At 38.8% G+C, this 25,436-nt stretch overlaps 1 protein-coding gene across 2 annotated transcripts in view; it reads left to right on the forward strand.

Moving 5' to 3' along the window:
• Positions 1-7,581: 7,581 nt before the first annotated feature.
• TUBGCP3 (tubulin gamma complex component 3) overlaps positions 7,582-25,436 on the forward strand; it is a 76,481-nt gene continuing 58,626 nt past the window's right edge. Inside the window, exons 1-5 of one of the 2 annotated variants that reach the window (XM_081127993.1) lie at positions 7,582-7,848; positions 16,562-16,669; positions 20,081-20,148; positions 23,536-23,613; positions 24,542-24,756. In XM_081127993.1, the coding sequence (XP_080984119.1) occupies positions 7,773-7,848; positions 16,562-16,669; positions 20,081-20,148; positions 23,536-23,613; positions 24,542-24,756 (545 nt within the window). In that variant the 5' untranslated portion in view covers positions 7,582-7,772. The remainder of the gene's footprint in view (positions 7,849-16,561; positions 16,670-20,080; positions 20,149-23,535; positions 23,614-24,541; positions 24,757-25,436) is intronic. The other variant, XM_081127994.1, reaches the window with a different exon arrangement.

Here is a 25,436-nt window from a genome sequence, read left to right on the forward strand (position 1 = left end):
CATGCACTGGGAAAAGGGCCTCATTCAATGCCTGTGAGGCCTCGCTCACCACGAGGGCTCCTGGAAGAGTTTGCAGCTGAAGGTTTTGTGGTCAAAAGAGGCTCCCTGTCTCCTTCACATTATTAACTCGGGCAAAGCATTTGTTCGAGCAAAAGGGGAATAAGCTCTCTAATCATCCGTAAAACTAATTAACTTCTTTTTTTTTTTTCAAATGCCTTATCAGATTTCTCCTTTGTAGCTTTCCTCCAATTCCTCAGGACTCAAGGACTGGAGACATTGGAGAGTGGTTATCGAAAAATATATTAAGCAATCAAAAATGTCTTTGAAGGAGAGGCGCCTTTGCAGCCCTGAAAAGCTCCAGCCTCAGAGGCTTGCACATGGATTTGAACCCTGGGTCTTTCCCCAGCTGTGATCTCTGATGGGCTGTTTATAACGTCAGCTTGCAGTTTCTGCTTCTGTAAAATGGGGTGAACCTCGTGAAGTTGACCTCGTGAAGTTGTTGTGAAGGTGAGAGATGTAAACATACTGTGCTTGACACAAAGAGCAGGAGGTGGCAGCTAGCACGACCGATGTAAGACAGCAATGGGGCACGAGGTGGCTCTAGTGGCCTATCAGAAGTGTGTGACCCTGCAACTTGGAGGACCCTGCATTCCCTGTGGATGTGGCCCTGAGGGGCCTGGGAGTCAGGTGTGTGGACTGGGATGGTCTGGGTCCTAGAATTTTAAAAAGACTTATTGGGCACGTGGTATATCCTGCCATGGAAATCAAACAATGTTTTGGGGCGAGTCTGGTCCAGTGAGAGCTTTAACAAAGGAATATAAGCCCTGAAAGGAGGGGACACCTAAACCCACTTCATATGCCTGGGGGGGTATGAGGTGAGGGTGGAGGGGATGGAGGGAGCTAATCAGGAGGGCCAGCCTGACTGTAATCTCAAGCTGGCTTGACAGGTGCTATCCTGTGACACAGGTGTTAACCTGCGAGGTAGGTTTAATCTTCCAAATGAATCAGACCCCGGCACCCAGGCCAACCTCGGGCCCCTACATTCCGGCTGTTAGTCACCAGCCAGAGGCACGCAGCATCCCTCACCATTCAATTTCAGCTCATTAACTCCTCACCAGAGCTCTTTTTAGATGGAGAATTCATCTATCCCCACCTCAACCCCAGACAACAACTCAGGAACATTCACCCAGTTTATGAGTGAACTGCGAAGATAAAGTTCATGGTTAGAGCACTATTAAATAGGGGAAATGAGAAGCGACAAGAGCAGGACTAAAACATTAAACATAAAATTCTGTGTCCAAACAAGTGTATTTCATCACCATTATGAAAAACCACTTGTATTCTTTTTCATAGTGTTTTAGAATTAATTAAAAATACTTTCAGAATCAGAGAAGCAATGTTTCAGTTGAACACCATACTAAAACACTTAATATGCTTCAAAAGTCGTGAATATATAATCCTGAGTCATAAAAGAATACACGCAAAAGCAGTTCTAGGAAAGAAGGGGTAGTGGCTTTCCTTTGCTAATATGGAGAGACAGGTGGAAGCAATATTTAATCCCAGTGACATTTAGAGTAGAGCCTTGTCCAATGTTAACCTTTGAAAATCAATTCCAATTTTTAAAAAGTATAAGAAGAAACACTACTTACTCACAAAACAAGACAACAGAAAGGATAGTGGTTCAGAAGACTTCCTGACTTCTAAAGTAATTTAGCCATCTATTTACAATGGTTAAATGTCATTTTCCTGAAATATATGACTTTTCAAAGCCTACTTGGAGTTTCTTTTTGTTGATCTGATGTCAGAACGATAAATCATTTTGATCTCGAAAAAGAAAAGTGAATCTTAATTTATAAAATAATTGTAATTTGAAAGGTTGTTCGCTAGTTTTAATCAGTCAATCAGAAAATCTTTATAATAACTGTGATGGGTACTGATAACCTCATTAATCATAAAGCTTCTAATTTATGCAGCTTAAATGCATTTTTTCCCCTACAGTATCAAATGTGACATGAAAGAGAGAGTACAAAAGAATGTTAGCCCTGGCTGTGTGGCTCAGTTGGTTGAGCTCTGTCCTGTGCACCATAAGGCTGCAGGTTTGATTCCCAGTCAGGGCCCATGCCTGAGTTGCAGGCTCAATCCCCAGTAGGGGGCGTGCAGGAGGCGACTGACCAATGTTTCACTCTCACATCAACGTTTCTCTCTCTCTCCTTCTCCCTTCCTCTCTCTTTAAAAATCAATTTAAAAATCTTTAAAAAAAAAAAAAGAATGTTAAATCTAGCCCATATCAAAGAGAAAGGAGACAGACCTGGTCTATTCTTGTGAGGAGTGGCATACTCACACAGGGATCAGGGGACTAAGAACAGCCAGACGTGGAGAGACTAAATGGTTTGCCTCAGAAGAAGGGTCTCATTTTACAGAAAAGATGAGACAGTGGTGCATAACATGACCATAGAATTCACTGTGCTACCAAAATACCCATCAGCCAGAAAAACTGGACTAATTTAAACCACAGATTTTAGTTAATAATAATGTGTTCGTATTGGTTTATTAATTGTAACCAATATAGCCCACTAATCCAAGCACACTATTAAGTGTAACAAATATAGCACACTATATACAAGATGTCAATAATGGGGAAACTACATGCCAGGGGTGGATGGGTATATAGGGCTTTCTGCACTATCTATTCAATTTTTCTATAAATATAAAATGGTATTAATAAAAACATAAAGTCTATTAATTATTTTTTAATAACTCACAATGATGAAAGAATTTCAAAGGGATACAGGAGTCAACTGAAATAGCTTCAAAGGGTCAAGCCTGAAACAATTTGTATAAGAAAATAAGTAATGTAGCAAAATAAGTAACGTAGATATGACCAAAAGTATAAAATAAATATCTATGAGTACTAACTGACATAAGTAAATTATAGAATAAAATTTCTCGTGAAGAAAAATTCCAAATAATTTATGTAGATATTCCACACTTAAGGACATAGAACATAACTATCCACTCCTTCAATGTGACGTTGTTCCAAAGAGTGCAGTGTGGAAAGGAAGAGAAAAAAGTAACTTTACATTAAAGAAAAACGGCAAACACTACTCCTGAGGCCAGGTGATCAAGGTCAACACCAACAGTGAGAAGCCACGTTGACAGAATGCAGCCTTGAGACGATGTAATTAGAATTGTAAACTTACCTCTGTGGACTTGCTGCATTTATATTTAAGGTGATCTGTGAGGAATTTTGGCTTATTTATTTAAAAATTTTTTACATATTATTTCTAATTTTTGTAACTTACATTTTCACCAGGGACATACTTAAACAGCTCTGGAAGGCCTTTATTTCATGTGAGTCGGAAATAGATTAGAGGATTTGGGAATTATACTTGAACTTTGTCTAATAGTTTTTATTAAAAACTATTAATCATATTTTCTTAATGATTTTAAATGCTGCTCCTATTTTCAACTTGGTTTGTTTCTTGATTCTGTTCTGCTTTTTAAAAATATAATGCTGTTTTATTTATTTACATTTTAAAATTATTTTTATTTTTCAATTACAGTTGACATACATTATTATATTAGTTTTAGGTGTACACCCCAGTGATTAGACATTACATAACTTACTAAAAGACCATCCCAATAAACCTCGCACCCACCTGACACCATATAGTTATTACAATATTATTGATATTCCCTACACTGTACTTTACATCCCCAGGACTATTCTGTAGCAGCCAATTTGCACTTCTTAATTCATTCACCCTTTTCACCCCTTCCCTCTCCCCCTCCCCGTCTGACAACCATCAAAATGTTCTGTCTATGAGTCTGTTTCTGTTCTGCTTATTCATTTATTTTATTTTTTAGACTAAATTGTTGATTGATATAAATTTATTGCTATTTTATTGTTCATATTTTTAATCTTTTTTCTTCTTAAAGAAGATCCTTTAATATTTAATATAATACTGGTTTAGTGGCGATGAACTCCTTTAGCTTTTTCTTGTCTGGAAAGCTCTTTAGTCATCCTTTAATTCTAAATGATAGCTTTGCTGGGTAGAGCAATCTTGCTTGTAGGTCCTTGATTTTCATCACTTTGAATATTCCTTGCCAATCCCTTCTGGCCTGCAAAGTCTCTTTTCAGAAACCAGCTGACAGTCTTATGAGAGGTCTATTGTAGGTAACTAACTGCTTTTCTCTTGTTGTTGTTTTTTAAATATATCTTTATTGATTTCAGAGAGAGGAAGAGAGAGGGAGAGAGAGAGATAGAAACATCAATGATGAGAGAGTCATTGATCGGCTGCTGCGCACAACACAGGCATGTGCCCTTCCTGGGAATCGATCCCTGATCTCCTGGATTCTAGGTCAACGCTTAACCGCTGAGCCACGCCCCACTGGGCATCTCTTGTTGTTTTTAAGATTCTCTGTCTTTAACCATTGGCATTTTAATTATGATGTATCTTGATGTGGGCCTCTTTGGGTCCATCTTGTTTGGGACTCTCTGCGCTTCCTGAATTTGTATGTCTATTTCCTTCACCAAGTTAGGAAAGTTGTCTGTCATTAAGTTTTCAATTTCTGGCTTCCTTTCTTCTCCTTTATGATATGAATGTTGGTATGTTGAAGTTATCCCAGAGGTTCCTTACACTATTCTCATTTTTTTTTTTTAATTCTTTTTTCTTTTTGCTGCTCTGATTGGATGTCTTTTGTTTCCTTATATTCCAAATCACTGACTTGATTCTCAGCTTCAACTACTATTGATTTCCTGCAAATCATTATTCATTTCGGTTAGTGTGCCCTTCATTTCTGATTGGTCCTCTTTTATGCTGTTGAGGTTCTCACTAGGTTCATTTAGCATCCTTATAACCAGTGTTTTGAACTCTGTATCTAGGGAGCTTTCATTATGGTGTACTCTAGGATACAGAGCAGATCAGGGAAGGATAGGTAATGGATTTGAGAGAAAATAGGCAAATTAGGGGCATGTCCTGCATGAAGCCACACTTGAACCTCACCAGACAATGATAATTTGTAGTGGTTATCTGTTGTGTAACAAACCATCCCTTAATTTAAGGCCAAGAACAGGAAACACTTTATTAGCTAAGAATTCTGCAACCTGGGTTAAACTCAGTGGGCAGTTCTGCTTGCTTTGTAGATAGTCACTTGTGTGGCTGAATTCAGCCAGAGGGTCTGTAGTGGACTGTGCTTAGCTGGGATGCTGGGATAGCTGGGCCCCTCTCTCTCATATCATGGGATCCCAGGATCTTTCCCTCTCCATGTAGCCTCTACCCATGATATTCCCAGTGGGATAACTGGACTTGTAACATGGTGGTTCAATATTCCCAAGAGTGCCAAAGAGGAACCCCCCAGGTTTTCTGAAGGCTGAGGCTGGGAACTGGCACAGCAGTTCTTCCACTACATCTCTCTAGGCAAGGTAAGTGAGAGGATCTGCCCAGAGCCAAGGGGGAGGGGATTACAAAAAGGTGAGAACTCTGGGTGGCATGGTTTATTGGGGGCAAAAAATGCAGAACACTACTTCATAGTTGCTTCCTGTACTATAGCATATATCACCTGTTTTTAAGCAGTCTCATCTTAGGGTGTTAAGCATTAAAAGTTTTTATTTACTTTTTTGCCAGTTAATGTTCCCCAAGTAGGAGATACCATCTGCACTTCTATTTTCCTCCACCTTCCATTACTAATTTTAATTCTCCTAATTTGAGTCAGGACAGAGGGATTAGGGACAAGGGTTAAAAATATTTTCCTTAACTTGGTACATGATCACATCCTCTGTCAGTAGTCCTCACCTTCCGATTAACCCTGAGTGGCCATCAATACCATCTCTGTGGCAGACATTCAAGGCCAACCCTCTTATGGGGCGCATGTATGACTTTTCTTGAGGGCTCCACACAGTGGTTTTCACCTCTACATGGTTTCCTAGCAGGTAGATCCTGATGTCCCTAAAATAGTCTCAAGACCTCCAGAAAACCCTCCTTTTCATGGTCAACTGATCAGCTATAGAGGGACTTTCAGGAATGGGAGCGATGGATTAGCAATGCCAGTTTGACTGCTTCCCAATAAACCCCGAGGCAGTGCCTGCCTTCCATTTTCTGTGTTCTTAAAATGTAGGGTCCTCAGTTTTGTACACTAGTTGCCAATTCTTGGACAAGTCCTTCTCTACATCCTGTGACATGTCCACCACATTGTACTTGTTATTTTATTTCCATCTTTAGATGGGAAAATTAGAGGTACATTGAGGTAAGTCCCAGTGATGGAGATGGAGGACACACTTGCACAGTGTCCACTGTGCTGGGCCGTGCGTTCTCCAGTTTCCTTTCCTCTCTGTGCCTCTCGTCACACTCGCGATGTTACTGCCATGACTGCTACTGGGGCTTGGGTACTTGAGGAGCCCAGGCAAGGACAGCAGGAGGGCTGGGAAGGAGGAGCGCTGTGAACACCCACTGCTATCTGAAACTGCAGTTCTGCTTTTGACATGAAGTCCTGCACTTCCAAGTGCCTCGCTCAGAGATTCTTTGGGCCTTTGTCTTGTGACTCACGGTTTTCCTACTCCTAGACTTCAAATGGTAGAAGACGACAGGCGTTTAAATATATAGTCGTGTGGATAGGGTTCCTTTTAAGGTCTTGACCCTTCAATAGGCTCCCTTTTAGGTACCATCTGACACCCCTGAGGTCCAGCAGGATGCCTCAGGGCGGGCCTGCTGGTAAGACTGGGCATTCTCCTCTCACCCTGGAAAGGGAGGGGTAGAGTTTTCTCTCATACTCAGCTCACTTGGTTGTTGGAAGGTGACTTTTTTTTTCTGTTACAGTTCACGGCATCTAGAGATACCCATTCTTTTGATCTTAATCCCCAATTCCCTGGAAAGAAATTCAGGTTGGTCCAACGGGGGAGAAGTGCTCACCGTTGGTCTAATTTCCTGTGGCTTCCAGGGTCCCCCACCTTCCTCAGGTGACGCTGGACTGGGTCGTTTGCTCCTGGGTTGGGTAGTTCTCAGTGCCCGTGGTTTTTCTTGCACTCGCGCTTACGCGTCTGTAACTGTCTTTAAAATGACTTGCAATTGCCTGTTTTTCCTTTTCTTTGGGCCTTTCCTCTCTCTTCATCTGTCTCCAATGACTATAGCTGCCTGGGGTTAGAGCGACGTGCGGGGCGAGGGGCAGGCGAGAAGCCACACCCCGCGCCTGTGAAGAGCTAGATAGCAGAGCAGGATGAGGTCAGTGCTCAACCAAATGCTAAAATCATAACATCCTGTATTTCTTAAAACAGGCTTCTTCCACCAAAAGTGTCACTCGAACCAATGACTTTAAAAAAAAAAATTATGGACTATAAAGCGCTCCTGGGCACCAACCACTTTCGCGGCAAGTCAGCGGCCGCCAGGACGTGCGGGGCTTTCCCCGGGTCTGAGAACCGGGAGCAGCACGTGCAGGCAGCTGGGGCGCGGTTGGTGCCGGAACTTTGCCGCCTGGCGCCGGTGGTCGGGGAACCGCGCGGGGAACCCTTAAGCCAGCGCACCGACGGCTCCGCGCGCCCGGAAGAAGTGGGGCATTGTGGGAAGCACCCGCCGTTTCGGCGGGTTCCGTTAAAATGGCGCCCTTGTCGCCGGCGGTTCCCGCGGGGCCTTAGGCTTTTGGGGACGCCGGGAGCCCGTGGGGCGCGTGGCGGGCACAGGCAGCGGGGCGCGGCGGGGCCTCCTGAGCTCGCCGGGCTCGGGGCGGGCGGGCTCGGGCCGGCGGCTCCGCGGGGCCCCCGTGGGCAGTCTCGGGCGAGGATGGCGACCCCCGACCAGAAGTCGCCGAACGTCCTGCTGCAGAACCTGTGCTGCCGGATTCTGGGCAAAAGCGAAGGTAGCGGACTGGGGCGGGCGGCTCGGGGTCCGGGGCGCGTCCTGGAGGCCGGTCCCCGCGAGTGCAGCTCAGAGGCGTGCAGGGGACTGGCGGGGCCAGGGCAGGGCGGCCCCCAGGCTCCGCGAGCTGGCGGCAGCGGAGCCGCGAGGGGCTCGGCCGGCCAGCGGGGCTGCAGCCTCCCGGCCGGGGTCCCGCGGGGCGCGGGAAGGAGGGCAGGGCCTGGGTGGGCTGAGTCACCGCTCCCCGCGCTCTGATTCCGAGAGCGAAGCCTGGGCAGATGTCAGCTCGCGAACCGTGTCCACCTTCTCCCAAGTCCCTGGGCCGGGCGCCTCCGAGTTTATTTGGGTGGGGAGAGCGGTGGACCGGTCCCCGGTCACGCGCCTGTGCAGCGCCGAGTGACGCCGCGGAGGGGTGTCAGGTGGTGGCGAGCCACGCCGGTTTCCCATTCCCTTGGGAAAGTATAGCAGGTTTGAGTATGATGCAGAGCGGATGCTTACGACCTTCACCTGCCATATTTTCCTGCTATAAAGGGCTGAGGGTTGCGTTTAATATAAAGCTATTTCTAGAGAGTTCACATAGCGAATACTGCTACCCAAAGCCAGTTCCGTGCAGTGCGTAAAGCCGGTCTGTGCTCTTGGTACTGTGAACGATGGCACCAAGTGTCATTTCTTGGTATTTGTTTTGGCCGGAGGGAGTGGGGAGTGGGGATGCACCATGAAGGAATTTTCTGGGTAATCGGAGCAACTGGGTTACTTATTCTTTAAGCACCATAACGTGGAAAAGAAGTTGTGCAGTTATTGCGAGAAGACTTTAAGCAGGATTACATTTAAAACATTGGGATTGTATTTTGACCTTTCATGACTGGTGACAGTGTACATAGTTTATTTGGTGTTCTGCGATAATCTCAGGGGCAAAAGATGAATTTTTTTTGTCAGTCTGTTAAATGACACTGACTTCACACAGATCTTGCTGCATTATATGAAGTTTCACTCTGTCAAGAGGCATCTCCACCCCCAGGCACTCTGCTAGGTGGTGGTGAGACACAGCCCTACAGACAAGTCTTTCCTCTTACATTCTAGTGGTGACCTGATAAAGGAGGTGAATGTATAATGTTAATGATGAAAGCTGTGGTAAAAATAAAGTAGGCCAAAGGGATGTTGAGAGAAGAGGTGAAGGAAAGCCTCAGGGAAGATATTTAAACATGGGCCTGAATGGAGTGAGGGAGAACCCTGTGAACATCTGGGGAGGGTTGTGGGTAGAGGGTACAATGGCCTTGTGATGGGGGGGACTCTGTGGTGTGGTCTTCTGTGTTTGTCTCTGGCTCTTTATGTGACTCTCTAGTTCTCTGAGTTACCTATCTGACTTGATGATCCTAATCCTGGAAGAAACCAGAGAGCTAAGATTGTTGGTTATGACTGACTTTAACATCAGTGTTTTCATTATACCAGTGGTTCTAAAATTGTCCTCCAAGGGTAAACCACACATTCCCATGGTCATAACTGGACTTTGAAGGCCACTGATGAGGTAGCATGATGTTTCTCAATTTAAAACAAACTAAATTTGGGACTTCTTTTGGTTGACTTAGTTTCATCCCTTTAAGGAGGTGGAAACACTTATCTTTAGCAAAGTGCTGCATCTTTCCACTTAGAATTGTGTCTTAGTTAAGAATAAATATACTTTCTATGAGAGTCTGAGGGGAGTCTCTCTTAAAATATAAAATCCATTAGAGATGGTGCTCTCTTTGCTGCCAAACAATTGATGTTGCTAAATAATCATTATATTCATAATTCCAAATAATGCTATTAATGAAGAATTTATAAGTATTTAATAGCTTGCTTTGTTCTATTTTAATTTGTCCTACCTTAGCCAAAAGAGCAGTATTAATTCTGCCTCTATAGTTTTAACATTTAAATTTTTTTCTTTTCATTAGTGTGTACTTTACCTGATAACTAAGTAGAACATTTGATTAATTACTTTATTTTCTAATGACATGTTACAATTGGCCTTATGCTTTTGTAATACATTGCTTTTTTAATACTATGAAATTGAGGCATACTAGACACTTGTTACTTTTAATGTGAATTTTATGTGAGTCAATTTTTCATAGGGCATTAGAAATTTTTTTGTTGCAGTTGGTTTCAAGGGACCTTCAGAAACTAAGCACCAACGTATCATGGTGCTTGACATTTTTATAAAGTTGTATAACCATCATTTCCTACCTTTTCCAGCTTATAACAGCTGTGAATTTGCTTGAAATATGCACTGCCAACCAGAAAATTCTCCATATCCCCTCTCATAGAGCAAATTTTACTTATATCTTTGGATAGTTATTATTTGTGTTTTTGGAAACAATGTGCTTGATGTTACACTGTTTCAACTCTTTCAGAAGCAGCACTCCTTTTTATAGTTTGTAATTCTCTTTCTAGCTCTGAGAAAAAGAAGAAATAAAGGAGTTTTTATTAGATAAGCATTTTAACAATATGACTACATATTGAAGTAAGATGATTGCCCTTACCTAATACTCTAATTTTTAGTCTTGGATTAAGCCAGGTCATCAAAGAGCTACAGTGTGGACCTCCTCATCTGGCACTTTTCTTGAAATGACTTTGGCTTTTCTGGTTTGGATTTTAGATTTCAATAGTATTGGCCCTGTGGATCTTAATACTGTGTCCTTTTCACCTGTTTCTTTGGTTTTTCACGAGGCAGACCCCTACCTGTCTTAAAGTTCACTTCCTTAGAGAGGCTTTCCCTAGCCAACCTATTTCATGAAGTCTTTCCTGTAATTTGCCACCATGGTGTCCTGTTTATTTTCTTAGTAGCTCTTAACCACAGTCTAATTACCTTGTGTATTTATTTGCCCCATTTTTTTTTTTTTTTTTTGGTATTCTCACTAAGGCTGCCTTGTTGACCACTATTTCTCTTCTATTCTTGGGGCCTGTGGTGTTTAGCATATAGTAGGTATTTAGAAATTATTCATTGAATTACTGATTGAGTATAGTTATACTTAAAAACTGAGCAATATTTTGGTAGTGTTAAACTAGACATTTGTAGTTGACATTGTCGGATATTTCATATTTTAATCTTTGAGGGTAGGTTCATTAAAAAAAGAAAAATTGCCCCTGCTAATTTCCTTAATAGTCCAGATTTTGTGTGTGTACCTTTGAAACATACGATAGGTAGATATGGTTTAAGAAGTAGCAGGTGGATTTTTCATATATTTTATAATTAGCAAGAAAGATAGACTGGAAATTTGGTTGGCAGGCAGGTAGAGATATTGAAATGTGGCTGAAGAGGTAGAAATGAAATAATATACATACCAAAGGTGTAGAGAAAATGTAGAGACAGAGAAAGGAGAAAGAATATTACTGGTATTGAGGAGTTTTGAATTTTTGGCAAAAGAAAATTTATATGTTTATGAAACTTTCGGAGTGGGGATTTTTTTTGATGTACTTGAGTATGTTAATGAACTATATTTTGTAGAACTCAGGATCATGGTAATTGAAAAATATTTTTAACTAGAATAGTTATACAAGCAGCCCTTTTAAATTAGTAATTTTCAATGACACTTTTAATATTTATAAAATTAATATATACTCAGTGTAGAAAATTTTAAGTGTGGAAAAGTATAAGGAAGAAAAGAAAAACTACCTCTAATTCTGTGACTCCACAAAAAACATTTAAATTACTTCCTTTTGCTTTCCCTGCTATGTATGCATTTACCAAGTACTGAACACATTCTGTTGATACAGTGGTGTTTAAGAAACTGTGTGTATGTGTGCACGCTTGTGTGCGATTGTGTCTGCTGGAGCTAGGAAAGCTTTTTGAGGAGGTGACATTTAAATAGAAAACCAAGTGAAGTAATGGAATAAGTCCTGGGAAGATGTGGGAGAAGAGTGTGTCAGGGTTCTGAGCTGGAAGTGAGCATGGTGTGCTCCAAGAATGGCAAGACCACAGAGTGTGGCATGGCTGGGAGAGGCAGATGCCATTGGTGAAGTAGCATGGGACCAGATCATGTAGGCTGTCCTCAGGAGTTTGGATTTTAGTATGAGTGTGATGGGTGGATTTGAGTAGAAATTTATTTATGATTCATGTCTTTTTTTTTTTTGATTCATGTCTTAAAAAGATTACTCTGACTGCTGTGTGGATAATTTACTCTAAGGTGGTAAACTCAGAGTAAGATGATCAGCTACTTAGAGTTATTACTATTGGATAGTAGCTGTGGAATGATCATATTTGGGATATGCTTTTAGAAGTGGTCAACAGGATTTACTGATATGCATAATTGCTTAAGAGTCTGAAAATGTCTTCATTTCCCTTCTCCTGTCCCCATGCTCTTGAATTATCAATCAGATACAGAAATTTTGGTTTGAAGATGTTTTCCTCTGTCCACTCTGAAGGTATTTCATTACTGATGAGAAATCTGATGTTAGTCTGATTCTTACTGCTTTGCAGTTATACCTGGCAGCTTTTAGGATTTTCTTTTTATCTTTTATGGTATGAAATTTTGCTATATATAAATTTTGCTATCATGTTATGAAATTCTTAAAAGTTTATCTGGATTAACACTTGGTGATCCATCAATTTGAGGACTGTCTAATTATAGAAAAATTTTACCATGAATTCTTCCTCATGAATTGTAACTGTTGTCTTTTGTTGTGTTTGATTTCCCAGCTTGCATTTAATTTCTCTTTAGTAGCTCCATTCTGGTATCATCCTATTTTAAAAATTTATATTTGTTTCTTAAAAAACTTTTCAATTATTTCCTTTGTACTGGCCACTTTGTCTCTGGCACCCATTTTCTGTTCTGTCCCTATATTTCGCCTTTTCTAGAATCGTGTAAATGCAGTCATACAATATGCAATCTTTTGAGACTGGCTTTTTTCATTTAGCCTATTTGAGATTCATTTATGGTGTTATGTGTATCAGTAGTTTATTCCCTTTCATTGCAGAGTGGTGTTTCATTGTGTGAATGTACCAGAGTTTATTTATTCCTTCACCCATTGAAGGACATTTGGGTTGTTTCCAGTTTTTGGCAATTGTGGATCACACTGCTATAAACACACACACACACACACACACACACACACACACACACACACATCTGTACAGATTTTTATGTCATCGTAAGTTTTTATTTCTTTAGAATAAATGCCTGCAAGTGTGATATAGTAAGTGTATGTTTAACTTTGAAAGAAACTGCCACACTGTTTCAGAGTGGCTGTACCAGTTTTATTTCAGTGTGAAAGAGCTCTAGGGGCTCTGCACGAATCCTTATCAGCACTCAGTGGTAGTAGTATTTTTTATTTCAGCCATTCTAATAGGTGAATAATGGTATTTCATTTTGTATTTAACTTGAATTTCCTTAATGACTGATGACATTGAGTATCTTTCCATGTGTTTCTTTGCATTTATCTTGGTGAATGATCTGTTCAAAACTTTTGCTTATGTCCTACTGATTTTTAGAAAAAAACCCTCCTGATTGAGTTTTGAGAGTTCTTTATGTATATCTAGATTCAATTTCTTTGTTGGGTATGTACTTCATAAATATTTTATCACTATTTTTGTCTATTAACAATGTCCTTTGCAGAGCATAAGTTTTAAATTTCAGAGGAAGTCTAATTTATCAATTCTTTTTCTTACTGGATCATGATTTTGGTATCTTATGTAAGAACTCTTTGTCTAATCCAAAGTCAAAAAGTTTTCTTCCATTCCCCCCCCAAAGAGTGTTGTAGTTTTATGTTTTACTCTTATTATTGTCTGTTTGAGTTAGTTTCATATATGGTGTGTGGTATAGGATGAGATTCTTTTTTGAGTTTACCAAAGAAGGCTTTTTTTTATTTTTATTTTTTATTTAAGTAGCTTTTACCTTTAAGACTAAGGGTTTTAAATCAGAGCTTTAAAAAAAATATTTATACCTTGGCCCCACTCCAGACCAATGAAATAGTGATTTGTGAAAGATGAGTTTTAGAATCAGTATATTTTTAAAAATGAACTTTTAATTTTAGAATTACAGAAAAATTATGACAATAATAAAGAGTTCCTATATACCCCACAACCATTCCCCCATTATAAGCATCTTACATTAGTATGGTATAACTGTTACAATAATGATACACTAATATTAATTAAACTTCATACTTTATTTAGATTTCCTCAGTTATTGCCTAATGTTCCTTAACTATCCTAGGGTTCCATCCAGGGTATTATATTACCTTTAGCTTTCATGCCTTGTTTGGCTCCTGTGGCTCTGACAGTTCCTCAGACTTAAAAACATTTTTTTTGATGACCTTGACAGTTTTGAGGATTAAAAGTCAGGTATTTTGTATAATGTCTCAATTGGGATTTATCTGATGTTTTTTGCATTAGACTGGGGTTGTGTGTGATTGGGAGGAAGATCCCAGAGGTAAAGTGCTCTTCTTATCACATTGTATCCAGAGTACACACTATCAAGGTGGCTCATCACCATGGATCTTGACCTTGATCACCTGGCTGAGGTGGTGTTTGTCACGTTACTCCACTGCACAGCACTCTTCTCCCCCTTTCTATACTCTACTCTTGGGAAGGAAGACACTGCAGCCAACAATTAAGGAGTAGATGTTATGTTTTATCTACCTCTATGAGGGAGTAGTATCTACAAAAATTTTTTAGCCTTTTTGTTTTAAGTTTCTGTGGGATCAGTGGTAATGTCCCTGTTTCATTTGTTTCTTATTTTTCTTGGTCACAAATTTATGTTTATCAATTCTATTAATTTTTTTTAATAACCAACTGTTGGTTTCACTGATTTTTTTCATATTTTTGTTTTAAATTTCATTGATTTTTTCTCTTATTTTTATTATTTCCTGATGCTTAACTTTGAATTTAGTTTGCTTTTCTTTTTTAGGATTTTATTGTATAAGCTGATATTATTGATTTGAGACCCATCTTCTTTTGTAATAAAAGCACTGTATACTATAAAGTTTCCTCTAAACACTGCTTTAGCTGTATCTTGCACATTTTAATGTGTTGTATTTTCGCTCAGTTCAAGATATTTTCCAGTTTCCTTTGCGACTCTTTTGCCAGTGTATTAAGTAGTACTGTGTTAATTGACTTCCAAATATTTGAATATTTTTTAGATGGCATTCTGTTACTGATTTTTAATCCTATTATTGATAGAGAACATCCTTTGAATAATTTCAGTTACTTTATATTTAATAAGGCTTATTTTGTCACCCCTAACTGTAGTCTGCCTTGAGGAATGTTCCATGTGCCTCTGAAAAGAATATGTATTCTTTTGTTGATGGATGAAATGTTCTGTAACTTAGGTTTAGTTGGGTGGTGGTGGTGAAGTCTATATGCTGGCTCACTTTCTCGTCACTTATTTTTCTGACTACCAAGAAAGGCACTTCTCACAGTGGAGCCTAGGGACTGGGGTTTTAGTTTTGTTACTGGTTTTTGTTTGGTGTGGGATTCAGCAGCACACTGCAGGGCAGTTGAGCTTTAGTGGGAAGGTGGAGGGGTGCTGCGTTTGGCTAGAAAATTCCCGGGTTTAGGAATTTTCACTCCCAGTGTTTGGGAGGGAGGGCCGGGTCCTTAACTCAGTCCTCTGCTTTTACTTCATATTCTTTGCTGTCCTGGTGTTCCATCCAGACCTTCTTTAATTTGCTTGGGTAGGGCAGTCAGCCGTTGTCTGGTTGTGTGGGAAGGAGTAGAGGACCCAGGAGTTCGTTTTCCATCCAGACTCTCAGCCAGCCCTTGTCCCTCAGCCATACTTCATCCACACCTGAGGTACTGAGTTTCCTTTCTGGAGCCTCCCTGGGTTTGTGTTCTTCTTGGCTTTTGTCTCCCCCAACCCCCTTACCCAGCAGGCTTGGAGGTTCAGGTTTCACTGTTCTCCTGAATCAGTTTCCACCAATCCTTTTGCTTTCCAGCTTCTCACATTTCGTTGACTTCTCTTTGTGTTGTTTCTGCCTTTTTTTCTTTGCCTTTGTTGATTTATGAGTTAAAAACAAACAAAAAAACTTTGGCCTTGACTAGTGTGGTTCAGTTGGTTGGAGTGTCATCCCATGTACTCGAAAGCTTTCGGGTTTGATTCCCAGTCTGGGCAACCTAAGTTTTGGCTTTTTCTAGTACAATGATGTTTCTCTCTCCCTCCTCCCCTTCCCCTCTCTCTAAAATCAGTAAAATATATCCTTGAGTGAGAATAAGAAAAACAACAACTTTGTTCTCAACTCAGTGGGTTTTATGAAGGGAGTGGATGCAAACATCTAGTTTAAGCCACCATCTTTACCTAGAAGTGCAAACACAGTTTATAAATTAATCACGCATTTTGATTGCTCCACGGCCCACTCTGGTTTTTTGTTTTTTGTTGACTTGAATCTTGCAGCTTCTCAGAGTCTCTCTTTGAGCAGGCTTGCTTCTCTCATGCTTCATACTTTGCGCTGTGACTTTTCCTGTTCCCCTTTTTTTTTTTATGGTTATCAGTCCAATTTGTTTTCTATCTCTTAGAATTTTTCAGATTATCTGGCCTTTTGCTGTCTCCCTTTCTTATTTTATAGAACTGTTATTTGTTCATTCATTTTGTTGTTTTGATTTCTTAGTAGCTTTTCTATACTCTCAGTTAAAACCTTGGGAAGGCGGAAAGTAGATACCTGTGCCCAGTCCACTTCTTGAACTGGAAGTTTCAGGTGATCAAAAGTGATTGGCAATAATTTGCATTCTTTTATTTACCTTTCAGCTGATGTAGCTCAACAGTTCCAGTATGCTGTGCGAGTTATTGGCAGTAACTTTGCCCCAACTGTTGAAAGAGATGAATTTCTAGTAGCCGAAAAAATCAAGAAAGAACGTACGTATTTTTCCAGAATGTTAGTTATCATGTGTTGGATTCTTAAACTTCTCAAAGCTTAAGAATATATATACACATATATATGCACATATATACATATACACACAGGGTGGGGCAAAAGTAGGTTTACAGTTGTGAGTATGCAAAATACAGAGTTTGTTCTTGTATTATTATTTATTAATGTATTATTTTACATACGAACATCTCTAAACCTATTTTTGTCCCACCCTGTATGTGGTTCCCAAGGTACTATTATGTATAATTATATTTATATAATTATGTTAAAAATAGGACAATTCAATTCTTTCTTTTGTTAGAACATAGTGCAAGACAATTGTTTAAATACTATTATAAAAACATAATTTGGTTTAAGAGTATGAGGAAGATAAAAGGATTTAATATAACTTCCTGCTTATCTTGTGATTTGCAGGATTTAATGTTATGCACCTTTTGACCAGACAACATAGAACACTCACTATCTTGGCAGTAAACAACTATCAGTAGATCAAATATTGCTTCTATTAATTGTCAACATCCAAACTCACAGTACTTTAGAACTTATTATGTGAACATTTGAATTCTGAGATGATACTGAAAGCTTCCTTAAACGTTGTTACCTTAAAGTAGAAAGCTTCCCATTTATTAGCACCTGGTTACTAATGCATTCTGTGGAAGGTGGGGCTCTGCTGTCCCTCTGTACTGCAGAGTATCTAAGAGAGGGAGGCTTTGAGCATAGGAACCCATGTATGAGAATTGCTCTTGTCTGGGCTGTAGAGTTGTTTTTCTCTGGTGGCCGTTTCCTTCCCTCCTCAGTTTTCTGGGCTCTTTGAGTCCAGCTCCAGCTGCCTGAAAAGTAGCTGCCTTGAAAGTCAGTGGTCTTCCTACCGGGGCCTCGCTCGCTATTAAATTGCCCAAATGAAGTGGGCTTTGGCCTTATTTCTAAGTGTGCTGGCAAACTGATAATAACATCTAGGAGATCTGTTTCTCATGGCACAGTTTCTCACACCAGCTGTTGCATTATTAACTGTATTCGGCCAGTGATCTATGTGGATGCCCCTTTTCAGAGCTGTGTAACTGAGCTGGATGGCGAGGTAGCTAGTGGTAGAGTTGAGGCTGTGGCATGTGAGTAACTGGATCTGACCATGGCTACATTTACAAGTTTAGAGCTTGATGAGCAATGCAAGTCTGAAATGATGATTCTGCTGATATGAGTCAGATCTTGGTGTTACTTAGTGTTATGTGTTTTATTTAAGGTAGTTGGACAAAAATTCAATATTTATCTTGCTATTAACTTATGAGAACTAATTTTCCTTTCTTGTCTATAAAACTGAATATAAGTACACTGTATTCTTGAACCCTGATGATTATTACATTTTAGATTATTTTAACATTTTACGTTATTTTATATTTTATATTATTAGTGAGAACCTCGCCTATTGGGTAATATTTTAACAAACCATTCCCTTTACAAATTTACATTTCCAGGCCTCCTGGTGAGCATATTACACATATGTGTAGTAGCTAAAAAAATTTTGAAATTCAGAGTTAACTGGCAGCTACATTGTTGCAGTGAATATGGCAAAGGAAGTCCTGGAATTTCTTTTTTAAGAAGAAAACTGTAATCATGTAGTCTTTTCCCTGTGTATCTTCTGTGTTTTTGAAATAAGACTTGATATATATTGATGCAGTTTGCTTCTCTGCCCATTACCCCCCAGAGTCCCCAGCAGTGATGTGGCCCAGCTGTAGTTCATAGAGTGTTATTGATGGTCTTTTCATGTAATGGTCAACATTGACCTATCACTTTTCAATAATTCTTAGACATAGTTTTTATAGTTTAACATTTTTGAAATATGATTTGTTTTTGATAGATTAGTTGAGTTATGGTAGTTCTGTTCTCTGGAATAATACAAAAACGTTAAACTTTCCATTTTATGTGGCTGACTTTAAGTATAAAATGCTAATATGATTTATATTAAAACATTGCAAAACTCATCATCTGTGATAAAATTTAACACCTATTGGTTTCCTAATTTTTCCATTGGTGGGTGGGGGTACATTGTAACCCAAGATTTGTTTTGCTATGTTTAGCAATCTATTAGATGAAACTTTTTTTGGGGGGTAAATATTGTGTTCATTTTGTTTTGTATTTACTATTGTTTTGCTGTCCTGTGACTAATTTTGTATTTGTGAATTAGTGTCAGTGTCATTCTATAGAAAGAACATTACTTATTTAATGTCATGGTAGTATTTATTTGGAGTGTTTTTATGTAAGCTTTAATAGGTAGTAAAGAATATTAAATTTTAATTTCATTAGTTTTGTTGAATGCATTTTGTGAAAATAGATTTTAAAGATAGCTTTACCTTTTGGCATAGGAAGACTTGAAAGTACAGATGTGATTAGGATGATGTAACCTCTGGTATGTGGTTCATATAATCAGTACATGGTACCAGCACCATTTCCTGGCTGATGAATATGAAAAAGTGTTGGATGTAAAGTCAGTCGTTGTCTCTCTAAAATGAATTTGAACATTCAAAGCTAAGTGAGTTTGGCTGATGAAATTTTAAGAAAGCGCTCCTACTAAATTGGGATAAATAAGCACAAAGGTTACTTGGAGAAGCTCTAAGATAGCTTTTAAAAGTGGTGCCTTTTCTCATGAGTGTAACAGGGTTTCTTTGAGAGGTACCTGTGCACAGGTGGTGTGTACAAATATTATTACAGATGCCGGTGAGTGGAGTTTCCTCCTACACAAATCCTGTGTATAGTCTTTTTCATCGAAACAGTAAAGCATGGATTTCTCATTTGTAATTGGGCTTTCAGAAAATTTTAAGTGAAGCGTCAAGGATCTGAAGATGTTTACTAATAGAATGAATTAGTGGATGAAAATTAGCTAATAAGCTGTTTTGATTTTTATCATAAGCAGTAATTGACTATTAATTTTGCTGTATGTGTTAACAAAAATGCTTAGAATGTGTAGTTTTAAGTCAAACTATTATGAATGGTATACTTTTTGTTACTGCCCTTTGAATTTAGGATTCCAAAGTTATTTTCACTTCACATCCTCTCCTCCAGATAGCCATTATTAACTACTTAAATGGATGGTAGTTTTCCCTCCTGGGCTGTTTATTAATATTTGTAGGTAGAATCTAAAAGGTCTCATCATTTCTATTACTTTAGCTTTTTACAGAAACTATTTGATTTCAGCCTAAAATTGTCCATATTTTACAAACATCAGAGAGATTACATGAATTGACCAAATTTCGTAGAGCTGAAATATCACTTGTCTAGTTATTTTGATTCTTAAGCTCAGGATTCTTTTCAGATTTCAGAGTTGTTACTATAGGTGAAATAGTATCATAAAAATGAATTTTGGTGTATGTGATTTAGTGTGTGCTTATTTTCTAACTTGACAGTTATTCGACAAAGAAGAGAAGCAGATGCTGCATTGTTTTCAGAACTCCACAGAAAACTTCATTCACAGGTATCATACAAGTATTCTGAAAGCCATTCCAGTAATGGTGAGAGTGATCTGGGAACGTTTGAACATTTTTCTGTGGTATCATTAAACTTTTCTTTCTTGAGTTATGGCTTTTAATTGTAGATGTAAATTGAGTTACGTAATTTTAATTGTAGAAAATCTTTTTTTAAAGATTTTCAATGTTAGAAGTAAGTTCTGGCTGGATTTAGTGCTAAGTTGCTTATAAAGATGAATGAAACTACACTGGGAAAATAATCAGACTTACTTACACAATAAGTATGTATTACAGAAGCCTTAAATCTGTTTCTGGTATAACAGCAAAAGCTTATCTTGATGATACACTTCATTGTTTATCAGGTCCTAATTTGTACTGTTATAGTAAATAACTTAAAAATTGATTTTGAACATTTTGTGATTGGATGTTGATACTTGCACACAGTGGTTTTTCTAACCTGCTATTTTTATATAAGACTCTGCCAGCCTCTACACCAATAAATTAATTGAATCATAGGGTGAGATTTTTGTGATTCTGACTATAAAGGATCTTAGTTCATCTGGCTGTCTCCTGCCTCTTATAGGGAAGAAAGTGAAATCCAGAGAAGCTTAATACTTTGCTCAACAAATATTAGGTTAGTGTTACAACAATAAAAATCACTGACTTGTGCCTAAAGTTGCTAGTAATCTACTTACTATTTTTCAGGTCTTCCTATTTATTTGTAAAATTAAACTTAAATTTATTTCCTGACCCCTTTGATTCCTTAATTCAACTTGATTTACTTGGAGTCACTGTTTTAAGTATGCTTTTCCATCTTTGGTAACATTTGCTTTGCTGGTGGTAGTCCCTGCCTGCTTCACCACCTTGTTTCCCTGTCCCTGTGCAGTTGCACACACCTCAGTGTGCAGTCCCTCTATCAAATGTTCCTCAGCAGACTGATCCTATTTAATACTTGTTTGTCTATGTTTAAAAAAAAAAGCTGACACCAGCTTTAAATATGCTGATTGCTGATTTTTGTGCACAGTTTTGTTTATTTTTGAAACTTTCTCCACTCTCCATCCTGTATACATCTTTGTTTTTCTGAAACAGCTGAGGATCTAACCCAGGACTGTTGTTGCACAGGTAGAATGTCTGCCGTCTTCCCGATGCCTGCTGGGCATTTTTACACAGGCATTCCTTAGGAAACATTCACAGGGGCTTGCAACTCAGCATCCTGGGAACTGAAAGGAGCATACTTTTAAAATTTCTATCTTCTAGGAGTCCATTCACATCCACCCACATTAAACCTGCTTTTCCTTCCATGTTCTCCCTTTTGGTGAATGATAACACCATTCACCTTTTACCAAAGACTAGAAACCTGGATGTCATCTTGACTCTCTCTCCCAAGTTCTGTCCCCAGGTCTTACTGATTGTTTCTCGTAGGTGTGCTTCTCGTTTGTCCTTATGGAGTCAGACAGACCTTGGTTTGAATCCTGGCCTATACCTTTGTGATTAAGTTATTTAACTTTCATCTCTGCTTCACTCATTTATGGATTGAACAGAATACAGTTTGTGTCTCAGTGTGGTTGTGATGATTATGGGATATGATGTCTGTAAGGACTTGTCCCAGCAGGCCTCCTTTAAATGACATTTGCTGATGACTAACTGCCTTCTAGGGCTTAAAGGAAACGGGATTGGTAGAGAGCAGATCTTTGGAGATAAGTAGATGAGTTTTAGCTTTTTGGTCCTGTGCCCCAACAGAGTCATTTAGCCCAGAGGCTTGGCTTATGGGGTTTGTCCAGGTTACCTTAGCAGATACTCAGTCACAGAATCCCAGCTCAGCCTCTGGTCATTTCCCTTCCAGATGACTGCAGTTTCCTAAGGAGGGCCTGTGCTTCTTGCTTTATCTCCCCTGTAGTCCATTCTCCATGGGACTGTCAGTGAGTAGATCCATTCCCCTGCATGGAATCCTTCAAAGGCTTCCTGTTGTCTTCAGCTTAAAATCCAAATTTGGTACAGCATACAAGGCACCCTTTGATCTGATCTTCCTTCAGTTTTCAGTTTCTATTCTCATGTCTAGCTTCAGCCAAATTTATCTGTTTCAGTTCCCTGAAGAGGCCATTCCCATTCCCCTTCTCTGCCTTTATATCACCCATCTTTCTAAGAGACTCACATCTCTGGGGCTCCTTCCTGAGCATGGAACACTCGAGTGATCCTCCTGTGTCTGAAGTGTAACTTATCGTACTGAAATAATTTGTCCATTTGTCCACTTACCACTGGACTGAGGACTCTGTCAGTACTGGGCCTCTTTCTTGCCTGTGCTGCCCCAGCTGGGGACTTTGTTTTTTCTGCAAAGTTCTGTGTAAATCAATTTTTTAAGTTAGACAATAATTTAAATACCTGGGATGAGCTTATTCTTTAGAGAAACGTTCAAGGAACATTTTATATAATGAAGAGCTTGTATAATGTAAGTAACCATCCCATAATTTGTTTTGTAAATAAAGATATTGATATGTTCTAACCTGTGCATTCAAAAGGTAAGGCTGTATGGATAGAGTAGAATGCTCTGTAAATTTGGATGAAATGTATTGAGGTTGGGCTGCTGTTAATGGTTGTGAATCAGGGCAGAGGGGTAGGTAATTGAAAATTAATGAAATCTGTAGACTGACCTTACATAGAAACCTAGGGGTTAGTTATCCTGACAACTAAGATCTTGAGTTTGGTTATGCATGATGCTGAGACTTACATCATACGCTTTGGAAATGTTAAAAAATTTTTTTAAACTTACTATTATTTTTAACCCTTACCCAAAGAAAAAGAGAAAGAGAGAGAGACAAGTATCTGACATTTGCCTCCCGTATGCACCCCGACTGGGGATTGAACCCACAACCTAGGTATGTGCCCTGACTGGGAATCGAACCGGCATCCTTTCCATGTACAGGACAATGCTTCAACCAACTGAGCCACACTAGCCAGGGCTAAATTTTTTTTTTTTTTTATAATACTCTATTTTGTGACCTAAATGGGACATTGATAAGGATGAGGGAATCACATATTTTATGATGGCATTTTGCTTATAATCACTATGTTTGGGAAGTTGGTTATTATAAGAATTATTTCAAAGGGAAAATATTATTATTCAGGAATAGGGTAATTTTAAAAACGTGCTCTTGTTAGGGACTTTGGAGTTAGTTTTCAGGAGAGTAAAGGTTCCAAAGGTATTACCTCATGAGACATTAGCCTTCTGATGGGTAGTGCTATTTGCAGTGCTTGGAAAATGAACAAATTTAGATTTGATGTTACTGTGTGAACTTTAAAGTGCAGTTCTCTTTTGGAATAAGGGTAATTTAGGAGAGAGGAGGGTAAAACTGGGAAGTAGTACAACCTTGTCTCTTTAATGTTTTCTTTCTGAACAGGGAGTTTTGAAAAATAAATGGTCAGTTCTCTACCTCTTGCTAAGCCTTAGTGAAGATCCACGCAAGCAGCCAAACAAGGTGAGAGGCTCTATTTTAGCAGCTCAATACCTTTTTAAAGGGCACTTTGCATCTTTTGTTGGACAGTTATGCCAAATTTTGATAGGAATTGGCTTTTATACTTAAGAAAATAGTATGAGTAAAACAGAAAAACTGGTCTAGTTTTCTGGACAGTCATGAAAGGCTGGCCAAGAGATTTCTTTTTCTTTTCTTTTTTTTTTTTTTTAAGAGCCATTTTAGTCACTGTTCTGTGTTTTCTTAAGATGTTTTTTAAAGTTATGTTACTCAAATATAACAATGTTCAATTAAATAGAGCATGAACTAGCAGTTTTCAAATTTTTTACTGCGTAAAGTTATTAATATTAGCATAGCAGCACAATTCTTTGAGTTAGAAGACCTTTTAGAATTTTTTTGTGTTTTTAGATGTCATTTTAAACATTAATTAGTTATACCAGTGCAAACTTAGTTGTCACACGGGTTCAATTTTAGACCTGTGCAGCATTTAAAAAAACAATTTGGCTGCTCCATGTCCCAGAGAGTCTGTTATAATAAAATACTCTACTACAGAAATTTGAATGCTTAAAAGTTGGAGAGTGTGGGTGAAATGATCATATTTATATCTAAAGCTTTATTCTGAATAATGAGCATTCTTTCATTATATAAGAATGCCAAACTTAAAAATATTTGAGTAATTATTTGAGTTTTAATTTGCATGGATTCCGAATAGTTATCACACCACATGGGAGTTTTAGAGTTTAGAGAACTTTCTAAACTGTATTAGTTCTGGTGTATTTCAAAAGTATAACAACTAATTTATTGTCTAATAAGTGCAAAATTCAATTGTAGGAATAGAACTAAAATCTAAACATTAATTATCTTTGTCGATTTGGGAAAAGTGTTCTGTAATTTTATATCTCCAGATACTTAATGCATTTTAATTTATTTTCAGATTTCCAGCTATGCCACGTTATTTGCCCAAGCATTACCAAGAGATGCTCATTCAACTCCCTACTACTATGCCAGGCCTCAGACTCTCCCATTGAACTACCAGGATCGTGGCACTCAGTCAGCGCAGAGCTCTGGCAGTGTGGGAAGCAGTGGCATCAGCAGTATAAGCATGTATGCCCTAAATGGCCCGACCCCCACACCACAGTCTGTTCCAGGGTAAATCAAGCTTACATGCCTTGATTCCTGCAATAGTAGAAACAGGAAAATCCTCAGGCTTTTTATCAGGCATTTTGTGTTCACTGAAACCCCTTTTAGAGGCTTGTGTGTGTCCGGAATATTCTAGGTGCTGTGTCTGGTATGATTTGTCTTTGGCTTTTACTCTCCCTCAATACTCAGTTGCATATAGGAATTCTTTCCACTTCAAATCTCAGTTGACTGTAAATTTTTGACCAGCTCTCAAGCTGTTAGTGCAAATGCGTATTAGTAAAGGACCTAGTTCACAAGCATGATGTGCAGAGCCTTTCACTTTGAGGTAAAATGATTGGCATTTCTCTTGCTAAACTCTCAGATTTATCTCTCAGTGAATATTGTCCCCTTCATTGATGTATGCTGTTCTCTTCATTGAATTATTTTTAATAAGTGAAAATTAAAATAAAGCTGTCTCATTCTCAAATGCTGAGATCTTCAAACTAAGAATTATGGCATCTTATAGTGCAAGTGAATTAAAATGAGAAACTACAGGAACACACAACTAAGATGTTATATACTTTGCAACAACCTGCTGTCACATCTAATTACATTTTGAATAAATATAGAATTTGCAGTTGAGAATACAGCAGATGCCAGTGCATTAATGGACTTATAACTTTGTTTTTCTTTTGTTTGTTTGTTTGTTT

The sequence above is a fragment of the Miniopterus schreibersii genome, assembly GCF_964146895.1.
Source record: "Miniopterus schreibersii genome assembly, chromosome: 2".
NCBI lineage: Eukaryota > Metazoa > Chordata > Mammalia > Chiroptera > Miniopteridae > Miniopterus > Miniopterus schreibersii.